General features: G+C 38.6%; 1 protein-coding gene across 2 annotated transcripts in view; it reads right to left on the reverse strand.

Annotated features, from left to right (window-relative positions):
• The window catches only part of RGS17 (regulator of G protein signaling 17), an 89488-nt gene that overhangs the window by 6899 nt on the left and 59849 nt on the right, over window positions 1-22740 (reverse strand). Inside the window, exons 1-4 of one of the 2 annotated variants that reach the window (XM_055311114.1) lie at window positions 21020-21120; window positions 16709-16808; window positions 2952-3041; window positions 624-858 (exon numbers count right to left, since the gene is read on the reverse strand). In XM_055311114.1, coding sequence (XP_055167089.1) covers window positions 624-858; window positions 2952-3041; window positions 16709-16808; window positions 21020-21113 — 519 coding nt within the window. In that variant the 5' untranslated portion in view covers window positions 21114-21120. Of the gene's footprint in view, window positions 1-623; window positions 859-2951; window positions 3042-16708; window positions 16809-21019; window positions 21164-22740 lie in introns of those variants that run through there. The other variant, XM_055311115.1, reaches the window with a different exon arrangement.

The raw sequence follows: 22740 nt of genomic DNA on the forward strand, positions 1-22740 counted from the left end.
TTATTATCCATCTTTCCCCTAAAATAGTAATGGCTCATAAAGGCCCATTCTTCAGTTCTATAAAAAATATCATAAGCATCAACAAACATGGGAAGCATCTTTTTTTTTTTTTTTTAAATCTCCTGTTATAGAGGTTTTCAAACTAGTAATACACATGGAAAGCTTGTTAAAAGTCCAGATTCCTGGGCTCTATTTCCAAAAATTCAGATTCGGAAGTCCTAGGTAGGCCTCAAGGATGTGCTTGTTAAACACTCCAGGTGATTCTCACACAGGAGATCTGGGACCACACTTTGAGAAACACTGCCCCACGGTAAATTCTTGTCCACTTTAGGGTGAGTCACTGTATTCAGCAAATTATACTTAACAGGCTTTGTAATGTTCTGAAAAGCAAATAGCCTACCACACACACAATTCAGCAAGAGATAAATGATCAAAGCATAGTGCAGAAACCTAGCCTTCAAACATATGTTCAGGTAGATTCTCGAAATAAAATCTCACTTATCTATCTAGGGAAGTCTTCTAGCCTCTCCACAGAGCCACATGCATTACCAATGTAGACAGAAGTCCCTTTGGATTCACCCTTGGTCTTAGGAAGCCCACATTAATATTTTCCAGATTTTTACCTCTTTTGGTGATAGTATAGAAATGTAATCTTCATAGATCATTCTGGCCTTTTCTTCAATGACTTTTTTGTTCTGCTCTTTCTTTAAGTCTTCACAAGCAAGCCAGAAAAGTAGGTTCTCTTCACTGTATTCTGTTCGGAGAAACTCTCTGAAAAGGTTTCTTCCTGCTGGGGCCTTCATCATCTTGTCAAAATTTTGAGACCAGGACAAGACTTCATCTGAAGTAGGATTTTGACTGCAAAGACAGAATTGGGCCATAATCAAAGGCAACTTGGACCTAAAAATTCTTAGTCCAGGTAGGGGAGAAAAGATAGAAACGGCTATTTACTTGCTGCCATCTAGTGGCCACTGCCCATTACTTTGGCCAGATCTGGCAAGTGTCAAGACGAGGCTTAGTTATTTCTGGGTAATAAGAAAAATTCATTTTGGCCCAAATGTGTGTTACAGAGCAAAGCATTCAAATAGCAAGGGGCTATGTACACTATGCACATGGTTATCTCAAATTTGTAACGAAGCCTGGAAATGTTCAGACCTTAATGTATTGCAAGTTGACAAAGACAGCCTATGCATTAATTTGAAAGGCAAACTGAATTTTTTTGTTTGCATCTGATGTAGATTTATTTATTTATTTCTATTTTTTGATGTAGATTTTACTGTTAAAGCTATAAGGTACACATTCTCTTGTCTTCTCTGATAGCTACTTTTTCATTTGTCACTAGATCTGAAATAAGAATACATTGTGTGTACTTGTTACATATTTTCCTAGGCTCTATCATTACTATATTTGAATATTATGAATGAAGTATTACACATGAATGGCGTATGAGCGTTAAAAATCGCAGGGCCTTTATAATGACACTGAGGACTTTCTAGATATTTATATTCAAATTTTCAGTGACTATGTCCATGCAGAAAGCACCAGTTATTACTCCCTTTGCTTATACATCAAAGACACGGAAAAGAGAAGCTTGGAGATTCTCACAGTAAATTGGTCCTGATCTTCCTTTCCTGTCCATTGGTTTATTTAAGAATTTTCCAACCTCCTCAAAGTTAAAAGTAGAACTACCCTATGATCCAGCAATTACACAAGTAGGTATTTATCCAAAGTATACAAAAATACTAATTCAAAGGGATACATGCACCCCAATATTAATGGCATATCTACAATAGCCAAATTATGGGAAAAAAAACAAGTAATGAATGAATAAGGAAAACATGATTTATATATATAAATCACACACACACACAAACACAAGTGGAGTATTACTCAGCAATGACATGGATAGAATTAGAGGGTATTATGCTAAGTGAAATAAGTCAGAAAAACACCATATGATTTCACTTATATATGGAATTTAATAAAAGCAATAAAAATTAACAAAGGAGAAAGGCAAACCAAGAAACAAGACTCTTAACTCTAGAGAACAAACTAATGATCACCAGAAGGGAGGTGGGTGGGGAAATGGGACTAGGTAATGGGGGTTAAGGAGTACACTTTTTGTGGTGAGCACTGGGTGATATATGAAAGTGTCGAATCACTGTATTGTACACCTAAAATTAATGCTATGCTGTATGTTAAATGGAATTTAAATAAAAACATTTTAAAAAAAAGAAATAATTTTCCAACCTGAAATACACTTGGTCAAAGAAATATTTGTATTTTATTTTTTATTTTTTGACTAAGCATTTTAAATAGATGCTACTATTCCAAAATATCTGAACTTCCTCATTCATTTAAAAAATTTTAAGATGGAAAAATTACCATGAAGCACCAACATTAAGATACTTTCATAGGAAGCAGAAAAAGAAAGCACCTATAATTATACAAGTAATCTACGTGTATTTTAATTTTGTTCTATAGATATTACAATGAGAAGTTGATTTTCATTTTGGAGAAAATACTTGATTAGAGTCTGTTCTGATGGAAAATGGAAGAGGGACTAGCTGAGTGCCCTTTCTGACCAACTTTGGTAATTATGTATCTTTTTGTGTGTATTTTAGACTCTCTGATAAAGAGCAAAATGCAGAAAAAAATATTCATGGAAAAGAGAAGAATTAGGACAATCGGGGGCTAATTCATTTTAACATTCATTCCTTTTTTGAAAGAGAAAGATAAATTCAGGCAGTGTTTTAGCTGATAGCTGAACACAGTTAATAGAAAAACTGATGAAAAGCAGTTGCCATCACAAAATAAGATCTCCCAGACTGAGAATACATTCATTTCACAAGACCATCTTGAGGGGTACCAGGACACGAGATACTTGAGCATGGAGTAGATGTAAATGGTGTACAAATACAGGACACAATTACAAGGTAAAAAACACTTACCATTCCTCTAGGACTTGGATACTCTCCATTTTTGTGGTATGTGTGGGTCTTCCTGCATTTTCCCCTCTTTCTTCATTCCTAACAGTGAGGCTGCAAGGTAGTATAATACTTTATTGTGTCTAGGGAAAACCAATTATTTAAAGAAAAGAAAAAAAATGGCAGAAACTATTTCATAGAAGAATTTTATTTTTAACTATGTGAGAATATATAAAGTACACAAAGAGTGATGCCATTTTTAAATGGGGAAGCCTATATTAATTAAAGAAATGAAAATAATTTAGCAAAATATTGAAGTAAATAATCTCAAAAATGGGTACTGTTATACGTTCTGACTTCATCCTTACATAATTTGAATTACTTAAGATCTCCCAAGATACACAATTATATGCTTTAATATTTGATATACAACATCATTGTTACTCTCTGGAGTAATGTCATTTTGACTTTTGGTTAGTTCTATTCACTGTTTGTTTTCTATTTATTTTCCCCCACTAATAGCTAAGAAGATAAAATGTTTCAGAATCTAAAACAAAATTTGCTCAATTCACATCATCATTTTCTGCATCCTAGGTATTCTGTCCCTGATACCATCAATCCTCCATCCACTCAAGTTCGAACTACTGGATTTATATTTGACTTTGTCATTGTCCTTCCCTCCCGTTTAGTCAGTTGTTCATGTCTTGAGAGGGGCAGGCCAGCCACTGTGAGGGTATGGGTAGGAGCATTGGGTCAGAGGGGTCTCTGTGTCTCTAGAAGGTAAATTTTAAAATTCTGCAGGATTTTAGTTCTGCTTTAGTAACCCAGAACACAAATTGTCCGATTCAGGAAAACTGCTGCTGAGCAGCACTATAGGGTGGAACACTCAAGGTTCCAGATGTAAACAAGACATAATGAGGAAGGTTATGGGCAATACTGTGTATTGGGATGACTCAATGGTCTTGAAAATTTGAGCTACTGAATAAGCAATTAGCAAACTGATCCCTCTTTCTAGAAGCCCTGAAGCTTCATGGGAGCCGGTCAGAGACAAAAAGTTCAGATAACATGCCTTTCACTTGTTGGACATTCATTTATTCAATGAGGGGAAATGGAAACTATTATTTTCTAGTGCCTATTATGTGCCAGGCGCTGTCCTTTTTATTATGCCCATTTTATAGATGAGCAAACAGAGCCACAGAGATGTCTAGTAGGTTGGCCCAACATTGGACACTAAATATGTTGTACGGTTGTAATTTGAATCCCATTCTATCACACAACTCTGTACTCTTTATTGAGTACACTTTAAAAATTATGCTCTCTGATAGGCATCGAGGCAATATACTACTTGTGTGAATGAATAAAAGGGGCACTAAATATGGTTGTGGTGGAAAGAAGGGGGCTAGTGGGATGAGGATTCCAGCAAATTATTGTTGTGAATTTGAGAAGTTCGGTAATGAAGTGGAGACATCGTCTCATTAATTCAATTTTTTTAAGATTTATTTCAGACAGAGTGTGTGCATGTGCACATGAATGGGGGGGAAGGGCAGAGGGAGAGAATCCTCAAGCAGATTCCAAGCTGAGTGTGGAGCTCAATGCAGGACTTGATCTCACAACTCATGATATCATGACCTGAGCCAAAACCAAGAGTTGGACACTTAACTGAGCCACCCAGACACTCAAATATTAATTCATTCTTTCATTCTCATAGGCAAGAGGAAGGAAAGAGAGAATGTTGCAAAGGGAAGAATCTAAAGAAGAGGGGCCAATCTGCAACTGAAAGAGACTAGATAGGAAAATCTACTTGGGAAAAGTAGACTACCCGGATAAAAGAGAACTCAATGGGATTTGCAAAGGTGGTGTGGCTAAAAGGATTCTGGGAAGCTGATTGTTACTTAAACACCCAGCAAACTGACTAGTGTTCAGCAGAGAAGCAGCTTATAATCAAGCAGCAGGTCCAGGCTTATAATCAATCCTCAGAGCCTTCAGTGTTGGGAAGGGGGAAAACTGTGAGGTGGGATTCAGAGAGAGAGAGCAGCATAGTTGTTTATGTCTCTGCATGTGGAGACTGAATGTGTCTGCACTTGATGTAATCTAGAACACTTAGCCCTCAATGTGGCAACACACTTAGGTCAGGGAGGTGAGAAGATCCATTAACTTCTCAAAGTACCTCTGAGTAGGAGTGCTTCTCTGGAAGTTGATGTATTTCTAGTAACTATGGGAAAGTGGGTGGGAGGAGGTAGGAATACACTAGTAACAATATCCTGTGAAATTTCCTGGGAGAAATTCATGATGCCAAAGTATATAAAATATGCAGCATTTTTGTAAATTCTGAAAAGATCATATTGAAATAGGAAATTAATACTTATCCTGCCAAGCTTTACTGAGCTTGTATGTGCATATGTGCACACACATAGTAAAATACCATAAAAAGGCCAGAAAATGAGCCTGGTTTCACTGATTAAATAATAACCTCCTTGAGAATGTATTTCTGTTACATTTCCACAGTGTCCCACAGAGTATGCCATGCAAATGCAGCTGTACTTCACTTTATGGAACATCTTATTGAAAAAATCTGTTCTCAAAAAATAAAAATAAAAAATTTGTTCTCCATTGCGTCTTTGCTGTAGAGTAACAAATCTGGGATCCACATGCATGATTCACAAGTTTCTGAACAGAAATTCTGGCTCTTAGATCTGTTTCTGTGATATTTACAAACATCTCAAATGCCACCATATTAGAATGATCATCATGAAATATTGGGTTGTGTTTATATCTTTCATTTCTACAGATGGTAAAATATGGACACACATTTGTACCAAAACTGCTTATGATGGATATTCAATAACTGTTCACTGCTCCATTTCTTGATCTAATATCGGATACAACACTGCCCTGTAGAAAGAAACTGACTTTCAGCAATTGTCAAGCATTCTTTTAATTAATTTTCCTTTACTACTATTCTTAAAAAATTGGTTTCAGAGTTCCAATTATCAAGAACCACTGATAATGCCACTTTAAGATGAAGACAAATGGATAAAATGATAAAGGAGTTGGTACTAGACTGTTTGCCAACCATGTCTTAGAAATGATAAATGTCTGTCCCCGGTTTCACTTGGTTTTGCTCTAAGTAATATAGTGGAGCTTTTTTTTTTTTTTAAGGTAATAAATGACAGGAAATATTTGCTCTAGATAAGTACACACACACACACAGATAGATCAGGATAGATAGATAGATAGATAGATAGATAGATAGATAGATAGATGATATACTCATGCTTGAGAAAAGCTTTAGAAGTAAATCAAGTTTAACAGTTATGAGGGGGTCGGGTGGAAATATGTTTTTTTTCACTTTTACAATGTTTACAACTTTTTTTTTAAAAAAGATTTTATTTGTTTACTCATGAGAGACACAGAGAGAGAGACAGAGACACAGGCAGAGGGAGAAGCAGGCTCCATGCAGGGAGCCAGATGTGGGACTGGATCCCAAGATCTGGTATCACGCCCCGAGCCAAAGGCAGACGCTCAACCACTGAGCGACCCAGCCGTCCCTGTTTACAACATTTGTAACCAACAATTCTGCTTTTTAAACAACTAAAGCTATAAAGAGAATGCATGTACAATGCTCACTGTAGGAGTCTTGATCAAAGCTTAAGTATTTTATAGAAGACAGTGCCAATAATCTAGGCTAAGTATATTAAAATAAGCATTTAAAATTCCATTAGAGGGATCCCTGGGTGGCGCAGCAGTTTGGCGCCTGCCTTTGGCCCAGGGCGCGATCCTGGAGACCCGGGATCGAATCCCACATCGGGCTCCAGGTGCATGGAGCCTGCTTCTCCCTCTGCCTGTGTCTCTGCCTCTCTCTCTTTCTCTCTCTGTGACTATCATAAATAAATAAAAATTAAAAAAAATAAATAAAATTCCATTAGAAATCTTCTGGAGTGGCAACTTTGAGAAGGGAGAAATACATTTGGTACATTTCAGAAAATAAGGAAATCTGCCTTCTTTGTTTAGGGGTGAATTGTTGGTTTGTTTACAGGAGAGTCAGGCCAGTGGGGTGGGTAAACATTACCTGCTGCTTGTTGCAGAGCTTACCTACTGATTCATTATCATGGATGTGTGTAGGTCCTATTTTGGAAGACAGTCTACTTTTGTAGGAAAAACAACTAGTTCTTAGGGAGAGCCCTTGAAATAGTTGTCAATAAGATGAAAACTTTACAGTAGCTACGGTAACTCTAGGATAGAGGCCAATCACAAAACCACATATATTTATACAAAACCTCAACTTAAGAATTCACATGATGCTTGAACTTAATTCTATGACTTCAAGACTGGAGAAAGATTCACTGTCATTGGTAAAGACAGATACTATTCAATATCTTAAAATTCTCACAGTAGATCAGTTTTTCTTTTTTTATTTAATAGCTTCTACCTCAAATTTTCCAGTGCAAAAATGGAATCAACATCCTTCAGGCTCTGAAAAAGAACTGGTAGGTTATTCTTTAAATCTTTCATTTTTTTTCTCAGTGAAAATACCATGATAAAATAATACTACCGCTTTATTTAGGAGTCAACAACAATTTATAAATATGTATGAGACACCTGGTTCATGCAATGTAGCCTGGGATGGAAATTCAAGATGAGTATGACAGCCTCTGAAACTGAAAAGATCTGACAATAATCACACAGCACTCAATGAGAGCTAAAATAGTGGTGTGCATATAGTGTTTCTTAGGTAGTTGGAGTGTCTATGCATTTGCATGAAAGATTTGAGGAGGCTTCGCAGAGGAGGTAATGATTAATCTGAGCTGAACAAAGAACAGGTGTTTCAGATGGAGACCAGGACAAAGGGAATTCCAAGCAGAGGGGGGATGTCACATGTAAGAGTTGTAAAAAGCCATGATATGAATGTAGGTCAAAATGGGCAGATCAGATGTTTCAGGGTGGGAGCAATAAATGAGAATAGGCAGTGAGGTGTGCTTATGTAATGGGCCAAGAAAACAACAAGGTGCTCTCCAAATGTAAAATATACCTTTATAATGACTTTAGCTTTCCATGCTTTATTTTCCTCCACTCATAATGGGGATAATGTTAAGATCCACTATACACACAGTTGTAAAGCAAAAACCAAAAACTTGAGACAAAGAGGCAAATTATTGCACATGCTTAATCAAATATAAGGGCAAATGAATCTCATGTTAAAATGACATTTCCAGGTTTATTAAAGACCTTTTAATTTCACCGTGAGGAAATAAAGCCTTACGCTCTGCCATTATTGTAAACACTTTCTTATACATTACCTTACTACTACTTCCTCACAACAATCCTGTAAGGTAAGGAGGGAAGTTGTTATTCACCATTCCCACTTTATTTCAGAGGAAGCAGTCCCCGAGTTTGATTTACCCCATCCCCGCAACTACAACACTTCAGGGCTGGCCTTGAACTCACATCTTCTGATTTCTGGTCTGTTCATCTTCATGATTCAATGCCACTTTTCTTTATATAAAAGAATTAATTGTAGTATTTTTACCTTTTTAGTTATTTACAAAGATTAACTGCTTTTATTTATTTATTTATTTATTTATTTATTTATTTATTTATAAAGCTCTTATTTATTTATTCATGAGAGACACAGAAAGAGAGGCAGAGACACAGGCAGAGGGAGAAGCAGGCTCCCTGTGGGGAAGCCGATGCAGGACTTGATCCCAAGACCCCGGGATCACGACCTGAGCCAAAGGCAGATGCTCAACCACTGAGTCGCCCAGGTGTCCCAGATTGATTGCTCTTAGATGTCAGGAAGAGGGAAAATCTTTAAGATAAACTGGTTGACTGAGTACAAATGCCTCCTCTCTTGGCATTGTCCCACGGCTATCAGGCTAAAGGAGTTACAGCCCGGAGGGCTAAATATACAGTAGATAGTGCCAAGAAGCAATTTCTCAATTTCCTCCCTGGAATTTGAGATGACCAAGAAGGAGCTGTTAGAGGGTTTTGACAGGGAAGCCTAGATGAGGAAGAGAAGAGGAGATGCTGCTCATGATTGCAGACCAGGTGTTGCTCCAGCAAAGAGCCTCCTCGGAGTACAAGTTGCTCCCATCAGCAGAGTAACTTTCAGCAGAAGGAAATGCAGAAAGGAGAATGGCATTAATGTGTTGCTTAGAAAAGAAAATGGAAAAGGCACCAGAAGGTGGGCCAGTAACCATATGCCATCCACAATTTCTCACATAGACGAATCAGCCATAGTCAAACCTCTGACTTCAGCCTCATCAGTTTTATGTATACGTTTTGGTGAAACAGCTTGGTTTTGAATGGGGTATGTGGGGATGGAAATGGTAGCTAGAAATTTGTATCTGGAAATGTTATACAATACTTGTCCAAAAAAAGAAAAAACACTGCCTCGTAAATATTCTCCCTTTTGTAAACCACATATAATAATCATATGTGAAACAGAATCGTGTCATAAAACAAGTATTTTATTTGGTTTAAGTTTTTATTTAATAAACTTCTCCAAAATAAAATAATCTGCTGTTAAAAATATGTCCACTAGATGGCTGTGTTGCCTTTATAAATATAATTTTTAATCAAATTTGAATAAAAAGAAACTGAAAAAGTTTCTGGGAGTAATTACCCTTATTTGGAAAAATATTCTTCTACATGTGGAGTTTTGATAATTATATCTTTCTAAGGAACTGGAGAAGAGTCATTCAGTTTTTCTGTGAGTAAAATAAACTCGAAGGGGATACGTTTAATCTCAGGAGGTGCACATAACTGTACCAATTTTTCCTTTTAGTATTTAGAAAATGTTCTGGAAAAAAAAAAATGTTCTGGATAGCCCCCAGCCCCAAGTCATCTAATTCAGGAATACTTTAAAAAAAAAAAAAGGCATAATCCTATTAACATTATATTTACCCTTTCCCCTTTCCTTTTTTTTTTTTTTTTAAGATTTTATTTATTCATGAGAGACACAGAGATGGAGGCAGAGATATAGGCAGAAGGAGAAGCAGGCTCTCTGCGAGGAGCCCAATGCAGGGCTCCCAGGACCCTGGGATCGCGACTTAAGCCAAAGGCTGATGCTCAACCATTGAATCCTATTGTTACTCTTTCCAATAGTTGATTGAAACTCTTTTGTCTCTTGCTGGGGTAGTATGGAATTTAAGTCACACGTTCTTAAGATAAATTAATTTGGCAAGGTTTCTATCTAGCAACAGACAAGAAATTTTTATTGGCAATTCTTGAAAAGAGCCATTGTGAGAATAGATTTCCAAACGATTTTCATTCCAGTTTGGGTTATATGTAAGTAATCATCTTTTTTTGATGCATGGAAGCTGAAGACAAATTTCTTTATTCATCCTTTCTCTCTTTGCTAATAATCCCTCTATACAAGCTTGTGTTTGAAAAGATGGGTTTCAAAAATTCCCTTTTTCCATTAATATTGCATTTTTATTTCAAACTCCACATCATGTATTTTAGGTTCATTGACACATCAATTTTATTTAGGATGCCAACTGCTGACAAGTTATTACATAGTTAAAATCTGGATCCATTATGTAAAGCTTATTTTTAGTCAAATAACCGAAGTTTTTTATTTGGCACAAACAAGGTTTCTTCCCCCCACCCCTTAAAATTAAGAGAAGTACAGGACTGAATATTTAGATGTACTTTATATAATACACGCCCATCATCAGAATCTTCTATTTCAGTTCTCAGGTTGATTAAATCCTATTTTAAGCTCTAATCTTTTAACCCACTGTAATTTTTCCTGTAAGCCATAATTAAGTTAGTTGATGCTTTTGTGGGAAAGCAAATATCTTGGATGTGAAAAGGCCAAATGGACTTCTATTTGGTTAGTAGACACTGTGTTTAAAATGGCATGTAGTAGTCTAAGTCTTTAAATGCATCAGTTAAGTTGGAGTTTAGTGCCTGGTTTTAGGTAACTTGTGTGCCTGTCATCCAAAGCAGAGTGAAAGAGTTAGAATTCTAGCGGTTGATACTCAGAAAAGCATCTGACAGCTGGCAGAGTCACGTCTCCATCCCTCCATGCATTCCTTGCCTGCTTTGTTCTAGTTACTATGTGTGTGAATATGTATGGGATGAAGCAGGAAGCTTCCTTGAGAACAAAGATGACTGAAAGCAATGATCCTGATCTGTGGGGAAATTCGGGCCCAGGATACAAGGAACATATAGCCCTCTGGGAATCCTATGGCTGTGTGTCACATGCTCTAGGAATGCTGAGTTGTACCTGTCCTGGTGAATGTAATGGCTGGGGAGAAAGGGCCAGGGATAGAGAATGCAGGAACAGGCTCTGTTACCTTCACTGATAACATGTGACTAGAACACGCTAAGCACACAGTGGTCAAACCCTACAAAATCTAGTAATTTCTTCTCAGCTTGAGACTTGTGGGGGGGATAGGGACAGGGCAGAAGTAATACCTATCAGTAAAAGTTGACTCAGGAGCACCTGGGTGGCTTAGCAGTTGAGCATCTGCCTTTGGCTCAGGGTGTGATCCCGGGGTCCTGAGATTGAGTTCCGCATCAGGCTTCCTGTGAGGAACCTGCTTCTCCCTCTGCCTATGTCTCTGCCTGCCCCTCTCTCTCTCTCTCTCTCTCTCTCTCTCTCTCTCATGAATGAATAAATAAAATCTTAAAAAAATAAAGGATTATTCAGGAGACCCCTAGACCATACTGAAACCTACACTCACTGACTTATGTATGTTATTAATTACATCTTACAGATGAGGAAACTGAAGCTCAGAAAGATGAAGTCACTGGCCAAACGTTTCACAGTTGTATGTCATAGAACAAGGACACATTCAGGCCTTGTTCCAGCATTGCTGTTTCTTCCCTTCTCTGTGCTACCTCTTGTAAGTAGGCTTCAGATGAGGAAGATGTGTTAAAATTTGTATAGTCTTTAAATGGGGCAAAATGACATCTGTTTAGAATAAAACACATGGAATCATTATTCTACTATTATTTATGGAATTAGTTGATTAAAATGGTCCTGTACTTTTAAATAATCTATGTTGCTTTATAGAAAAAGTAGCAATGGCAGAAATTTGTTTTCTACTTAGGAACCCACAGTCCCAGATGAACACTGATACATAGTATATTGACATCTGATACAAAGATACAAAATTTATAGCCTTGGAAATTACAATATTTCTACAACCCAATTAAGCAGACTTATATAATAAACTTCATATATAGAAGAAGTGGATTTTATTGTTGTATCTGACAAGGAACAGGTAATTCCCAAGTGAAGTCCTAAAATAGGCTTATTTTAATATATTGATTGGTCTGTTGTGCCTAGACCATGAAAAAAAACTGAGCCAGGCCTAAAAGAAATAATAGAGTTTTAATGAGAGGCAGGGAAAAAATAAAGAATTAATACTTATTTCAATCAGATGTAACTACTACAACATTTTGTAGATTGGGTAGGGGTAGCAAAAATGTCATATGCTTGGTTTTATTATTGACTTGGGGAGGCTAGAGGGGAAGTTCTTAAATATTATCCAGAGAGTTAATGAATTTGACCTGGATATGAAAGGGCTGAATTTCTTAATGTTTTAGAAAGTGAATAATTTTGCTTTAAGTCAAGAAGGGAGTTCCTGCTTTCCTCAGATTGAACCTTCACCTAAGATCAGTGTATCTCACAGCCTTTGAAGAGGGGTGCACTCATGGTTTCCTCCGTCAGCAGTTCTCTCTCTAAATTCTACCTCCTTGTGCACTTTTTAAAAAAATATTTATTTATTTACTTTGAGGGGAGGGGCAGAGGGAGAGGGAATCCCAAGCAGACTCTGCACTGAGCATGGAGCCTGATGTGGGGCTTGATCTCATGACCCTGAGATCACAACCTGAGCTGAAACCAAGAGTCAGATGCCCAATCCAGTGCTACTCAGGTGCCCCCTCCTTGTGCACTTTGAAGAGAAGCTTGATTCTCACAGAGCTCAATTGAGAAGCTTCTAGCTGGGCAGGTGACAAGACATTCTATGATTCTCATCATGCTAGGCCTCCCTGGTGTACTGGGTACTGGCACCATCAGTCATTGCCTTCTTTTTTGTTACCCTCAGACTGTCCCTTCTCTGCATTCCATGTATGCAGCACTTCCCTGCTTTCTCTTTCAAGGTTGGAATTTCCTGAGGTGTCCATCCTTAGCTCACATCATCATTCCACACCTAACTCTTGGGTGCCTTAAGCAGAGCAAGTCCAGCTCACCACCTGTCCTGCCCTATACAACCTCCAACTCCAGCGTCCTCCCATGTGATGGGGCCACCAGCCCAGCCATCAGCCCAGCCACGGGGGCAAGCAATGTAGAGTTATACTCCCCTCCCCTTTCTCATCTAGTGCAAACTCTTGGTAGCAGAGCCAATGTCTCTTGAATTGATCACCTCTCCATTCCTTTTATCATCTTTTTATTTGGGGCCCCAACGTCTCTCACAAAAGCTGTTAGAAAATCTCCTGATACTCCCCTTGTTTTTTGTCTTGTCCTCTCACATACTTTCCACTGCCTCCAGAAGGATATACTTAAAACAGACAATGGACTTTGTCTCCTTCTTTGCTTAATATTTTTCAGTCACTTCTATCCAAAACAGTATGAAGTCCTGACTCCTTAATAGGGCACTAAAGGTATTTATTGCTTGTCACTACCTATCTCTTCAGCCTTCTATTTTGTTCTACTTGACTTTATATCCTAGTAATAGTAAAGAGATTTTAGTGCTCTTTCCCAGAACCCCTGCCCCTCTCTACTACTAATTACAACTAGTGCTACCAGTATCCTACTACTATCACTGCTAACATACACACATGCAGGAGTCCGAAGGAGAATGAAGGAAGATGATGCATAAGAAGAAATCTGGTGCTGCCTAATCAGCATCACTTGCCACATAATTATACAAAGGCCTCAGAGATATGCTTGTTATTTTTTAAAATGTTTTTTTGTGACACAAATTTTCATATTTTATAAAGCAGACTCAAATAGAAAATCCAAATTCAGTCATTCATTTAACGCCTTAGTATTAAACATCTACTATGTGCCAAATAATGTTATAAGTCAATTTATTTTACTTTAAATTAACTTTAGTTATGTTTACAGAAATGTTCAGTGCCAATTGACCACTATGAACTTTTATGAATTCAACTATTAAATCCACATAGTAAATTTTAAAGGTATTAACCCCAAAAAACAAAAACAGATGTTAAACAGGAGAATCCCTAGTATGGAAACCAGTAGGGTGAGGTGGGGAGTCAAACTGGCCCTTCATGTGTTCAGCTTTGTTCAGGGCAGAGGGAGGCATGGCGATGGGTATGAACAGCACCAGCCCAATGCCAAGGTCATCTTAAACATCTGCCACATCCTGGCCCATCCAGACCCAGGCGGCCCTCACCACATTACCACATACAGTGAGTCAGCAGATTAGAGAGCTGCTCGTGATCCTGACCCAGAAGTGACTTCAAGTCAACTGGGGCACCTGGGCCAATTCACATGCCTGTGCAGGGCCCTGTTCTAGAGTGTACTTCCAACCACTATACCTACAGTATCTTTTGTATCAGCCTCTGGGCTTCTTTGCTAGAGCGAGGCTCCTCTCTCTCCCACTGTGAGGATACTCCTCATTTCTTTGGAACTCCCATTCCATGTCAAACACGCTTCTGTGTTCTCAGCCTTCTGTAGCCCATGTTCCTGCTCTGGCCCTACCTGGCACCCAGCTCTCTCTTGGCAGTGCCTCTCTCAGGCAGCTCCTCCCACAATCCCCTCAGGGCAAGGTGGGGGCTGGCATTCCTCTTCCACATTCTGTGAGGCTTAGGCCATCTGACTTTCCTCTTTTCTTCTTCTCCATATCCTCTTATAGCTTTGTGATTCCTTACCAGGTTCCTTATACCAGACTCTCTTTCTTACTCTCCACTCAGGGGAATCATACCCTAGGTATCCCCAGCAGCCAGCAGGACACTTCCATGGTTCCTCACCAAACCAGCTGGCTGTGAGCCGCCTTTCCTTCTAAGCTGCCCCTTGCCTCCTTCTGACTTGAATTAATTTAATTTTCTTTTTCCAGCCTTTCTCTTTCTCACTCTTTCTATTTTTCTAAATGAGACTGGGCATAACATTTTCATACATTATTCTGTTTTATACATATACATCTTTCCATTGATGATCTAAACACTGCCATGTGATACTCAAAAACCTTCACAGTAAACAGAGTCAAAAAGAGTACCAATGGCATGCCTTCAATGGAAAAGGATCAAGGCATTCTAATTCTTGCAGTTTCCAATAGATAGCACTCTGGTCATACATAACACAGACTTGGCAGAGACAGTTTGAATACCAAGCTTTCTAGAGAGTGACCGCTCTGGATTCAACTGCTTATTGAGAATTTATTCTCTGTCTATGTAGAGGCAGGGGAAATATAGTGAAAGCCAATGAAGTACAACTATATCAGGCAATAGTAGGCATTCAATAAATTCAATAAATTGTAAAGAAGGTCCATGGTCCTAATGTCCACTTTTTGATTTTGTGGATATGGTGTGGGAAACTAGGGTTCATTTTAGTAGATGGCTTTTGGTTGTGCGAGTTTTAGGTTTATGCAAGTCACAGAAACTTTTGAGGAAATTCACCTATGCCATGATGAGATGAGTTTCAAAACTGTAGAACTGTTTGTAAGTGATACTTATGATGGTGGAGTACTTCGGCAGCCTAAGGCACATAACTTACACTCCCATGTGAGATGAATCAGGTCTCTGAGTATGACAGGTACAGTGTTTATCACTGGAGCCTCAGATGAAATGATTCACCTTGCATGTGTTAGCAGATTTATTTCTAGGGGATGGTTTCCTCACCATGGAGCAGATGCGTATTTTGTTTTTTCTTTTGAAAAATAATCTTTGGCTTTTAAAGCACGTATTGTATTATTTTCATGGCACACAGCTAAAATGTGACAGCATCAGAGGATAAAATAGGACATGATTTTTGCCCTGTTTTGAATTCAGAAACTGGGGTACTTGTTAAGAATAGAGGGAGGGGCAGCCAAAAGCATGTTTATGAAGTGTTTAATGTTTACTTAGCTATATCCCATGGTCTAGGAATTCTGCGAAGTCATGTATCTAAAAGGGAGAGAATGAATTTTAGCTTTCACAGGGCTAATTTCAGTTGGTGGGACAACTTCTCCTGAGGACAATGAAGAATATCCAATGCATTGGGCCAAATCTTGTTAACAGTGGTGTATGAGACTGTGAATTCAATCTGAAAACTAAGAAGCTTTGGAAATGGTTCATATCAAACCTGGAAATGAAAAGTTTGGAAGTGTCATCTTCAAGTGGACAGAACAATGGACTGGATATTAAGAGACTTGCATTTTAGTTTCACTTCTGTCACTAATGAGCTTCTTGAAGGTAGGCAAGCTTCAGTTTCCTTATTTGGAACATCAGACACAGCATTTTCCAGACATCATTTTCTAACAAGGCCATTTTTTCTTCCAGCCAAAAGCATGGCGTACCTGAGTAGTGCAGTCGGTTAAGTGTCCAACTTTTGGGTTTGGCTCAGGTAGTGATCTCAGGGTCGTGAGATCCAGCCCCATGTTGGGCTCCATGTGGAGTCTGCTTAAGACAGTCTCTCCCTCTCCCTCTGCTCTTCCCCTACCCTCTCTCTCAAATAAATAATCTTTTTTTTTTTTTTTAAAGAAAGCTTATACCTAAGTGTAATATGTAAAATAGCTAGACAGAGCCATTCCTTTGGAAACTAGAAGCAGAGAGCCCAGGGCTGCAGATCCCAGCCCCAGACCCCCCTGGAGTCATCCCCTCACCTCCACCACACGGCATAAGAAGTCAATAGGACCATTCTGGAGAGATGAGAGCTGATGTCTCTTGAGTTCTGATTTTTCATGGTTGACCATGGAAATCTGTCTTGCTTGATAGGACACAACCAGGAAAACAAGAAATCAAAAAAGGGATGGATTAGCACCTAAAGATTTCTTTGAAAAACATTTTAACATAACCTCTGATGTTAGGAGAGAGCTCATGGGACAATCTGGAAATAGATTTAAGCTTGACATAAATTTTGAAGGCTCTACTTTCCATTTCCTTCTTGAGGCACTTTGCTTTCAGGAGCCCACAACAGTTTCTACTTTGAGATGGCACACAGTGTGCCATCTAAAGTGCATTGTGTGGCAAGGGCCTCACTGCCCCCTACTGTCCTAGCGATGGCAGTTTGGTGGGGAGCCCACATCTTTCAAAGATTTCTTTCTCATCAAGAAAAGGGAAGAGGGTTAACTACCTCTGTATGAATCCAGACATAAAAGAAATATTAAGTTTTCATAGTGGCAGCCTTGAACTGTTAGACACGTGGTCTTGACAAAATCCTCTTTCCTTCTGGTCAGTAGCTAAGCTTAGTCCCATATATAGAAGGACTTGTAAGTTTATACAGGGTTTATATTGTGGCCAAAACTCAGACCTCCATGATTCATTCATGTTACAACAACTAACATGCTCTAAACCACATTCCCTTGTTTTCTCCCCTTGAAATGTAAGGCTGTGGGGAGAAAAGAGAAGTAGACTGATCTGAAGACAGAAGGGTTTCCTTGAAAGGAACAGAGAACAGAATGGCTTAACAAGTCATTACAGATTAAGTCTCAACTTTTTAGACTTTGGAAGGAAACCATGGAAATATTCAGCAGTTTTGTACTTAATCTCTGTATCATCCCCCACCCCCAAAAGCACAGTGGTCATTTTATTACGACACAGTTAAGTTTAAATATGGGAGAGGAGCTGATGCTGAACTATGAAAGATAAATGCAAATTTGAGGGAAACACTATGATGTTGAAAAGATCCATAACATTGAAGGCCAGGGTGAGGTTTTGTATTTATTACTCGATATAGAAATTTACTTTCCTAGCATTTTATTTCCTTAAAAGGAGGAGAAATCAGCTACGTGACAATTGCTCCTTTTTACAAATGATAATTACTTCCTATTTTGATTTCTAACTTTATTTTGGTCCCTAAGTTTAACATTTTTTAGTGTTTCTTTCTATTCTGCTCCTCTGACCTAACCTGGAAAATTTGAAGAACATTTATTTCTTTTGTTTTCCCACTCTAATAAGGCTTTAAATATTTTTTCTTAAACCCAAAATAGAAAAATGATATTTTCAAAATGCATTTATTAAGGAGATTCTCATTTGCAATGAGATAACACTGTCACAATTAGAATTCATAGTTCAAGACGATTTTATTCTCATTTTTTTCAATTTGTTTACATTAGAAATTACCTCTGATTTATCATATATGGAAGAGTTTATACATTTATAGACTGTGTGCTTTATGGCTTAGACTCAGGCACCCATGACTCATTGCTAACAAACACAGTTCTCGACAAGACACTTAAGTCTAGAACTCTGAGCCCTCATCCAGTGCACCAAATGTTTTAAGCTCAAATAGGCATCAACTCAGAGGTGTGGAGAGTTCATGCAGCTTCCAAAAGCTGTTTTGTTTTCCATCCATAGTCCGTGTTCTGTGAGAAGCTCATGCTCATGAACTCATACTGAATGTTTTGTTAGTGTGTTCTTTAAGATTAATAAAAACAAGTCTCACTAAATATATGCAGGAGAGGAAAAAAAAGGAAACCTCGCCAAATAGGTGTTTGACAAGCAAATGAATATAGCGCAACACAACTTCCGTACTCCTTATCTGTTTTTTTTTTTTTTTTTAAGATTTTATTTTTTTATTCATAGACACAGAGAGAGAGGGGCAGAGACACAGACAGAGGGAGAAGCAGGCTCCACGCAGGGAGCCCGATGTGGGACTCGATCCCGGGTCTCCAGGATCACACCCCAGGCTGCAGGCGGCGCCAAACCACTGCGCCACCGGGGCTGCCCTCCTTATCTGTTTTGATGTTATAATCCTGAAGCAATTCAGAAATAAATTTTGGCAGGTAAATAAAATCATATACTGATTCCTGGAACATAGCCATAGTACAAATGAGAAATAGAAACATAATCTCCAACACTATGTAACAATATATTTGGGATGTCTCATATAGAATCTAAAATAAACTAGCTTTCCTTTTGAAGATTAGTTTTTATATTATATTCATAAGTAGATCTTTAAAAAATACATATACATTATTTCAAGCGAGCTCCTCTTTAAGGAGATTTTATTTTCTCCAATATGAAGTGTTCTATAATCCAGTGAGCTAATTAATGCAAGAGAGAGAATGAGAGCGAAAGAAAGAGAGCACGAAGGCAGAGGTGGGAAGGTACAGAGGGAGAGAGAATCCCAAGCAGACTCCGTACTGAGTGCAGAGCCTGATGCAGGGCTCAATCTCATGACCCTGAGATCATGACCTGAACCAAAACCAAGAGTAGGACGCTTAACTGACTGTGTCACCCAAGTGCCCCCAGTGAGCTATCTCTTAGATGCATACACTGTGTCAGGCACTGTTTTCAGCTTGTGTTTTATTTCATTTAATGTACAACAACCTGATGAAGTAGGGATTCTTATGACTGTAATTTGATATATGAGGAATTTGAGGACATTAAAATAACCTGTTGAAAGTCAAACAGATAGCGAGCATGAGTCAGGCAGTCTGACTTCCAAACCACCATATTAAGGCATTACGCTTTACTTCATGGATTCAGACCAAAGTTAAATGATCTCTTTAGTAGTGATAAAGGAAAAAATAGTCACAATTTTATTGAAATATTTCCCTCTTCTAGAACTCTATTTCCTCCACCTGAAATAGTGAAGGCTTAAAAATGAAAGAAAAGGAGTCACTTATGACTTTCCTTAACAAAGAATCATCATCTGGGAAGCAGTTTTGATATTTATAAAAACTAAACCTTCCAAAAAAAAAAAACTAAACCGTAACACGTTTCATCTATTTTGGCCACAGTGATAGAATATTATGCCACCAAATAATACCAATAACTGTAGAGATCACATACAAGAAGATGATTCAAGCCTTTGGGCCTTTCTTCAGAGTTTTGACATAAGTCAGGGAGATCCAGAAGACCACTAACTAATTCAGAAGATCCACTTGTGAATTGGATTTTTTTAAACCATTTTATTTATTCATGAGAGACACACAGAGAGAAGCAGAGACACAGGCAGAGGGAGAAGCAGGCTCCCTGCGGGGAGCTCAGTGTAGGACTTGATCCCAGGACCCCAGGGTCACCACCCGTGCCAAAAGCAGATGCTCAACCACTGAGCCACCCAGGCCCAGGAGGCCCAGAGGTGTCCCTGTGAATTGGATCTTAAAGGATCCCAAAACTTACGGTTCTACGGAAAGTTTTCATTAAGTCCTGCATCCCCCTGGAGAATCCCATCCATATAAATCTTAGGACTGTGAGTCATTGATTTTCTTACTGGAAGGCACTTGGGGAATTTGGAACTGGAGCAGGTTTTCTGAGGTGCCTGCATCATGGACATTTAGTACTACACAGGACCTTGGGAATCAGCTTGTCTAACTTCATCATTTTGCCAATGAGGAAACCAAATAGCAGAGTTTAAAACTGTGTATGATGTTACAGAACGTGTCAGTGATAAAATCACAAAGGAAAGCATGTTTGCCAGCTGTAAGTTCAGAAACTAGTTGACTGACTTTATGCCCATCATAGTCCTGGGTTTTAGATTTGTGGATATGGGTCTGTGGTACTTCTTTCTCTGTCCTTTTTCAGGTGTCTGTGGCTGAGAGTGCCACCCTGACTCACAGTTTTGTGGCTCTGTAACTGAATGATCAATATCCTGTGAAACAGCATATAACTAAAACACGACATTGAATGCGATGTACAGTACTGCTAGATATTATCTTAATGTCCCTGTACCTTCTGGAACCCTGGAGAATATTGTGTATGGTTAAATAAGTATATAACCATAATCTTATTTTTACCATCTCTTTAAGATGTGTGGATAGAGAAAAACAGGATATCAAATAAGTTTTCATTGTTTACCTTACTCTCAATTTAAATGTAGTTTCTGGGGAAATATTCTATTTCCAATGATGGTCTCCAATAATTCCTACTTGTGAAGGAGGAAAAGGAGATCCCAAGGATGAACATGCAAATTCACTGTAGTCAGCCCCCAGCTAGCTCAGGGGTGCTATCCTACAGAGAGTGCCACATACCAGGAGCAGCTGCAGCAACAGCACCAGCAGAAGCAACACGTGTTGTTGGGCCTCTGGTTTCCAGGCGCTTGGGACACAGCAGGTGTTCCTTCATTTTGTGACTGCTGTCTTTTTCGCATTTCAGCTACTTTCGTACCCAACTGGCTGAAAGAAGAGAGAAAACAAAAGGTATGAAAAAACTAAAAGAAAGATACATTGCCTAGGCTGAAGGGAGTGTAATTTAATTGGGATGGGAGATCAATTAAGAGAAAGAAAAAAAAAAACAAATAACTTTAGCAGTCAAATTAAAAATTCTTAAAAAAAAAAACATTTTTATGGGGTGCCTGGGTGGCTCAGTTGCTTGAGTATCTCCTTCAGCTCAAGTCAGGATCCCAGGACCCAGGGATCTAGCCCTCATCCCTGCTAAGCAGGGAGCCTGCTTCTCCCCCGCTCCCTCTCTGCCTGCCACTCCCCCAGCTTGTATGCTCTGTTGCTTGCTCTCGCGCACTCTCTCTCTAATAAATAAATAAAATCTTAAAAAAAAATTTAGGAGACTATCTTACAAACTTCAGGGACAAACTTCCACCACTATCTGCTACATAAAATTATCATAACAACGTTGCCTGCAGGATCGCCTGGGTAGCTCAGCAGTTGAGCACCTGCCTTTGGTTCAGGTCGTGATCCCTGGGTCCTGGGATCCAGTCCCCCATCGGGCTCCCCATGGGGAGCCTGCTTCTCCTTCTGCCTCTGCCTCTCTCTGTGTGTCTGTTATGAATAAATAATTAAATCTTAAAAAAAAACAAAACCCCCCCCAACATTGCCACATAATCAAAATCAGTTGGTAAGGTAAATAAGACAAGGTTGGAAGATTTATGTTTAACTTCTTTCTTTACTCAAGAATGATTTCATCCACTTTCCTTGGTGAACACTTTTAAATGACTGTAGCAGGGGTACATAACTTGTTTCTCCACTGGTGTTTACAGTCAGGTTCACTGAGTTTTACAAAGCAGGTTGCAAAGTTTCTAACTATGTAACATTGTGAGGAAGATCAAGTGTGTTTTGGTATTCTCTTAGCTTCTTTCAAGGCACTGCATCTTCTTCTTGGTATGTTTGACTTTTCCCTCCAGGGGCTGGAGCCTGATCATATTGGCAAAGTGCCTTTTTCTCTGTTACATGTCCCAGTCGCAAAGATAACACCTCCCTTCCCTCCACCACCTCAGATCTGTTTTCATTCAGTAGGGAAATGTGGAAAGATAAAAAGTCACCAAATCCAGGGAAATTACTTTGGTGGGATGTATATATCATGGCAAATGAGAAAAATATTGAGGTACAGGATGTGTTGATACCTGTGACCTTACAAAGGTGACCAAATGAGTTGTCACCTATTTTACCTGACCGATCCTGACCTAGGACTTTGTTGAGGATAAAAAAATAAAGCTTTATTTGAGTTAAAGAATATCAAATATAGCATGACTTAACAGAAAAAGAAATGAATTCTACTACATGATGTTTTTCATAAATATGCCATGTATGTAAATCACATACATACAATGTCATGTGTAACTGACAGCAGTACTTATTAAAACCATAATGTACTTTGGATTATTTCGGTATTGTGAGCTCATGCTTCAAAAATTATGTCTTCAAGCACTAATTTTTCTAAATTGGAGAATAAAATATGTATTAAAAACATTCTATGTTCATCATGTAAGGGATATAGTCAAAAAATTTTTCAGGGCACC

This window comes from Nyctereutes procyonoides, unplaced genomic scaffold (genome assembly GCF_905146905.1).
Source record: "Nyctereutes procyonoides isolate TBG_1078 unplaced genomic scaffold, NYPRO_anot_genome, whole genome shotgun sequence".
NCBI classification, from domain to species: Eukaryota; Metazoa; Chordata; class Mammalia; order Carnivora; family Canidae; genus Nyctereutes; species Nyctereutes procyonoides.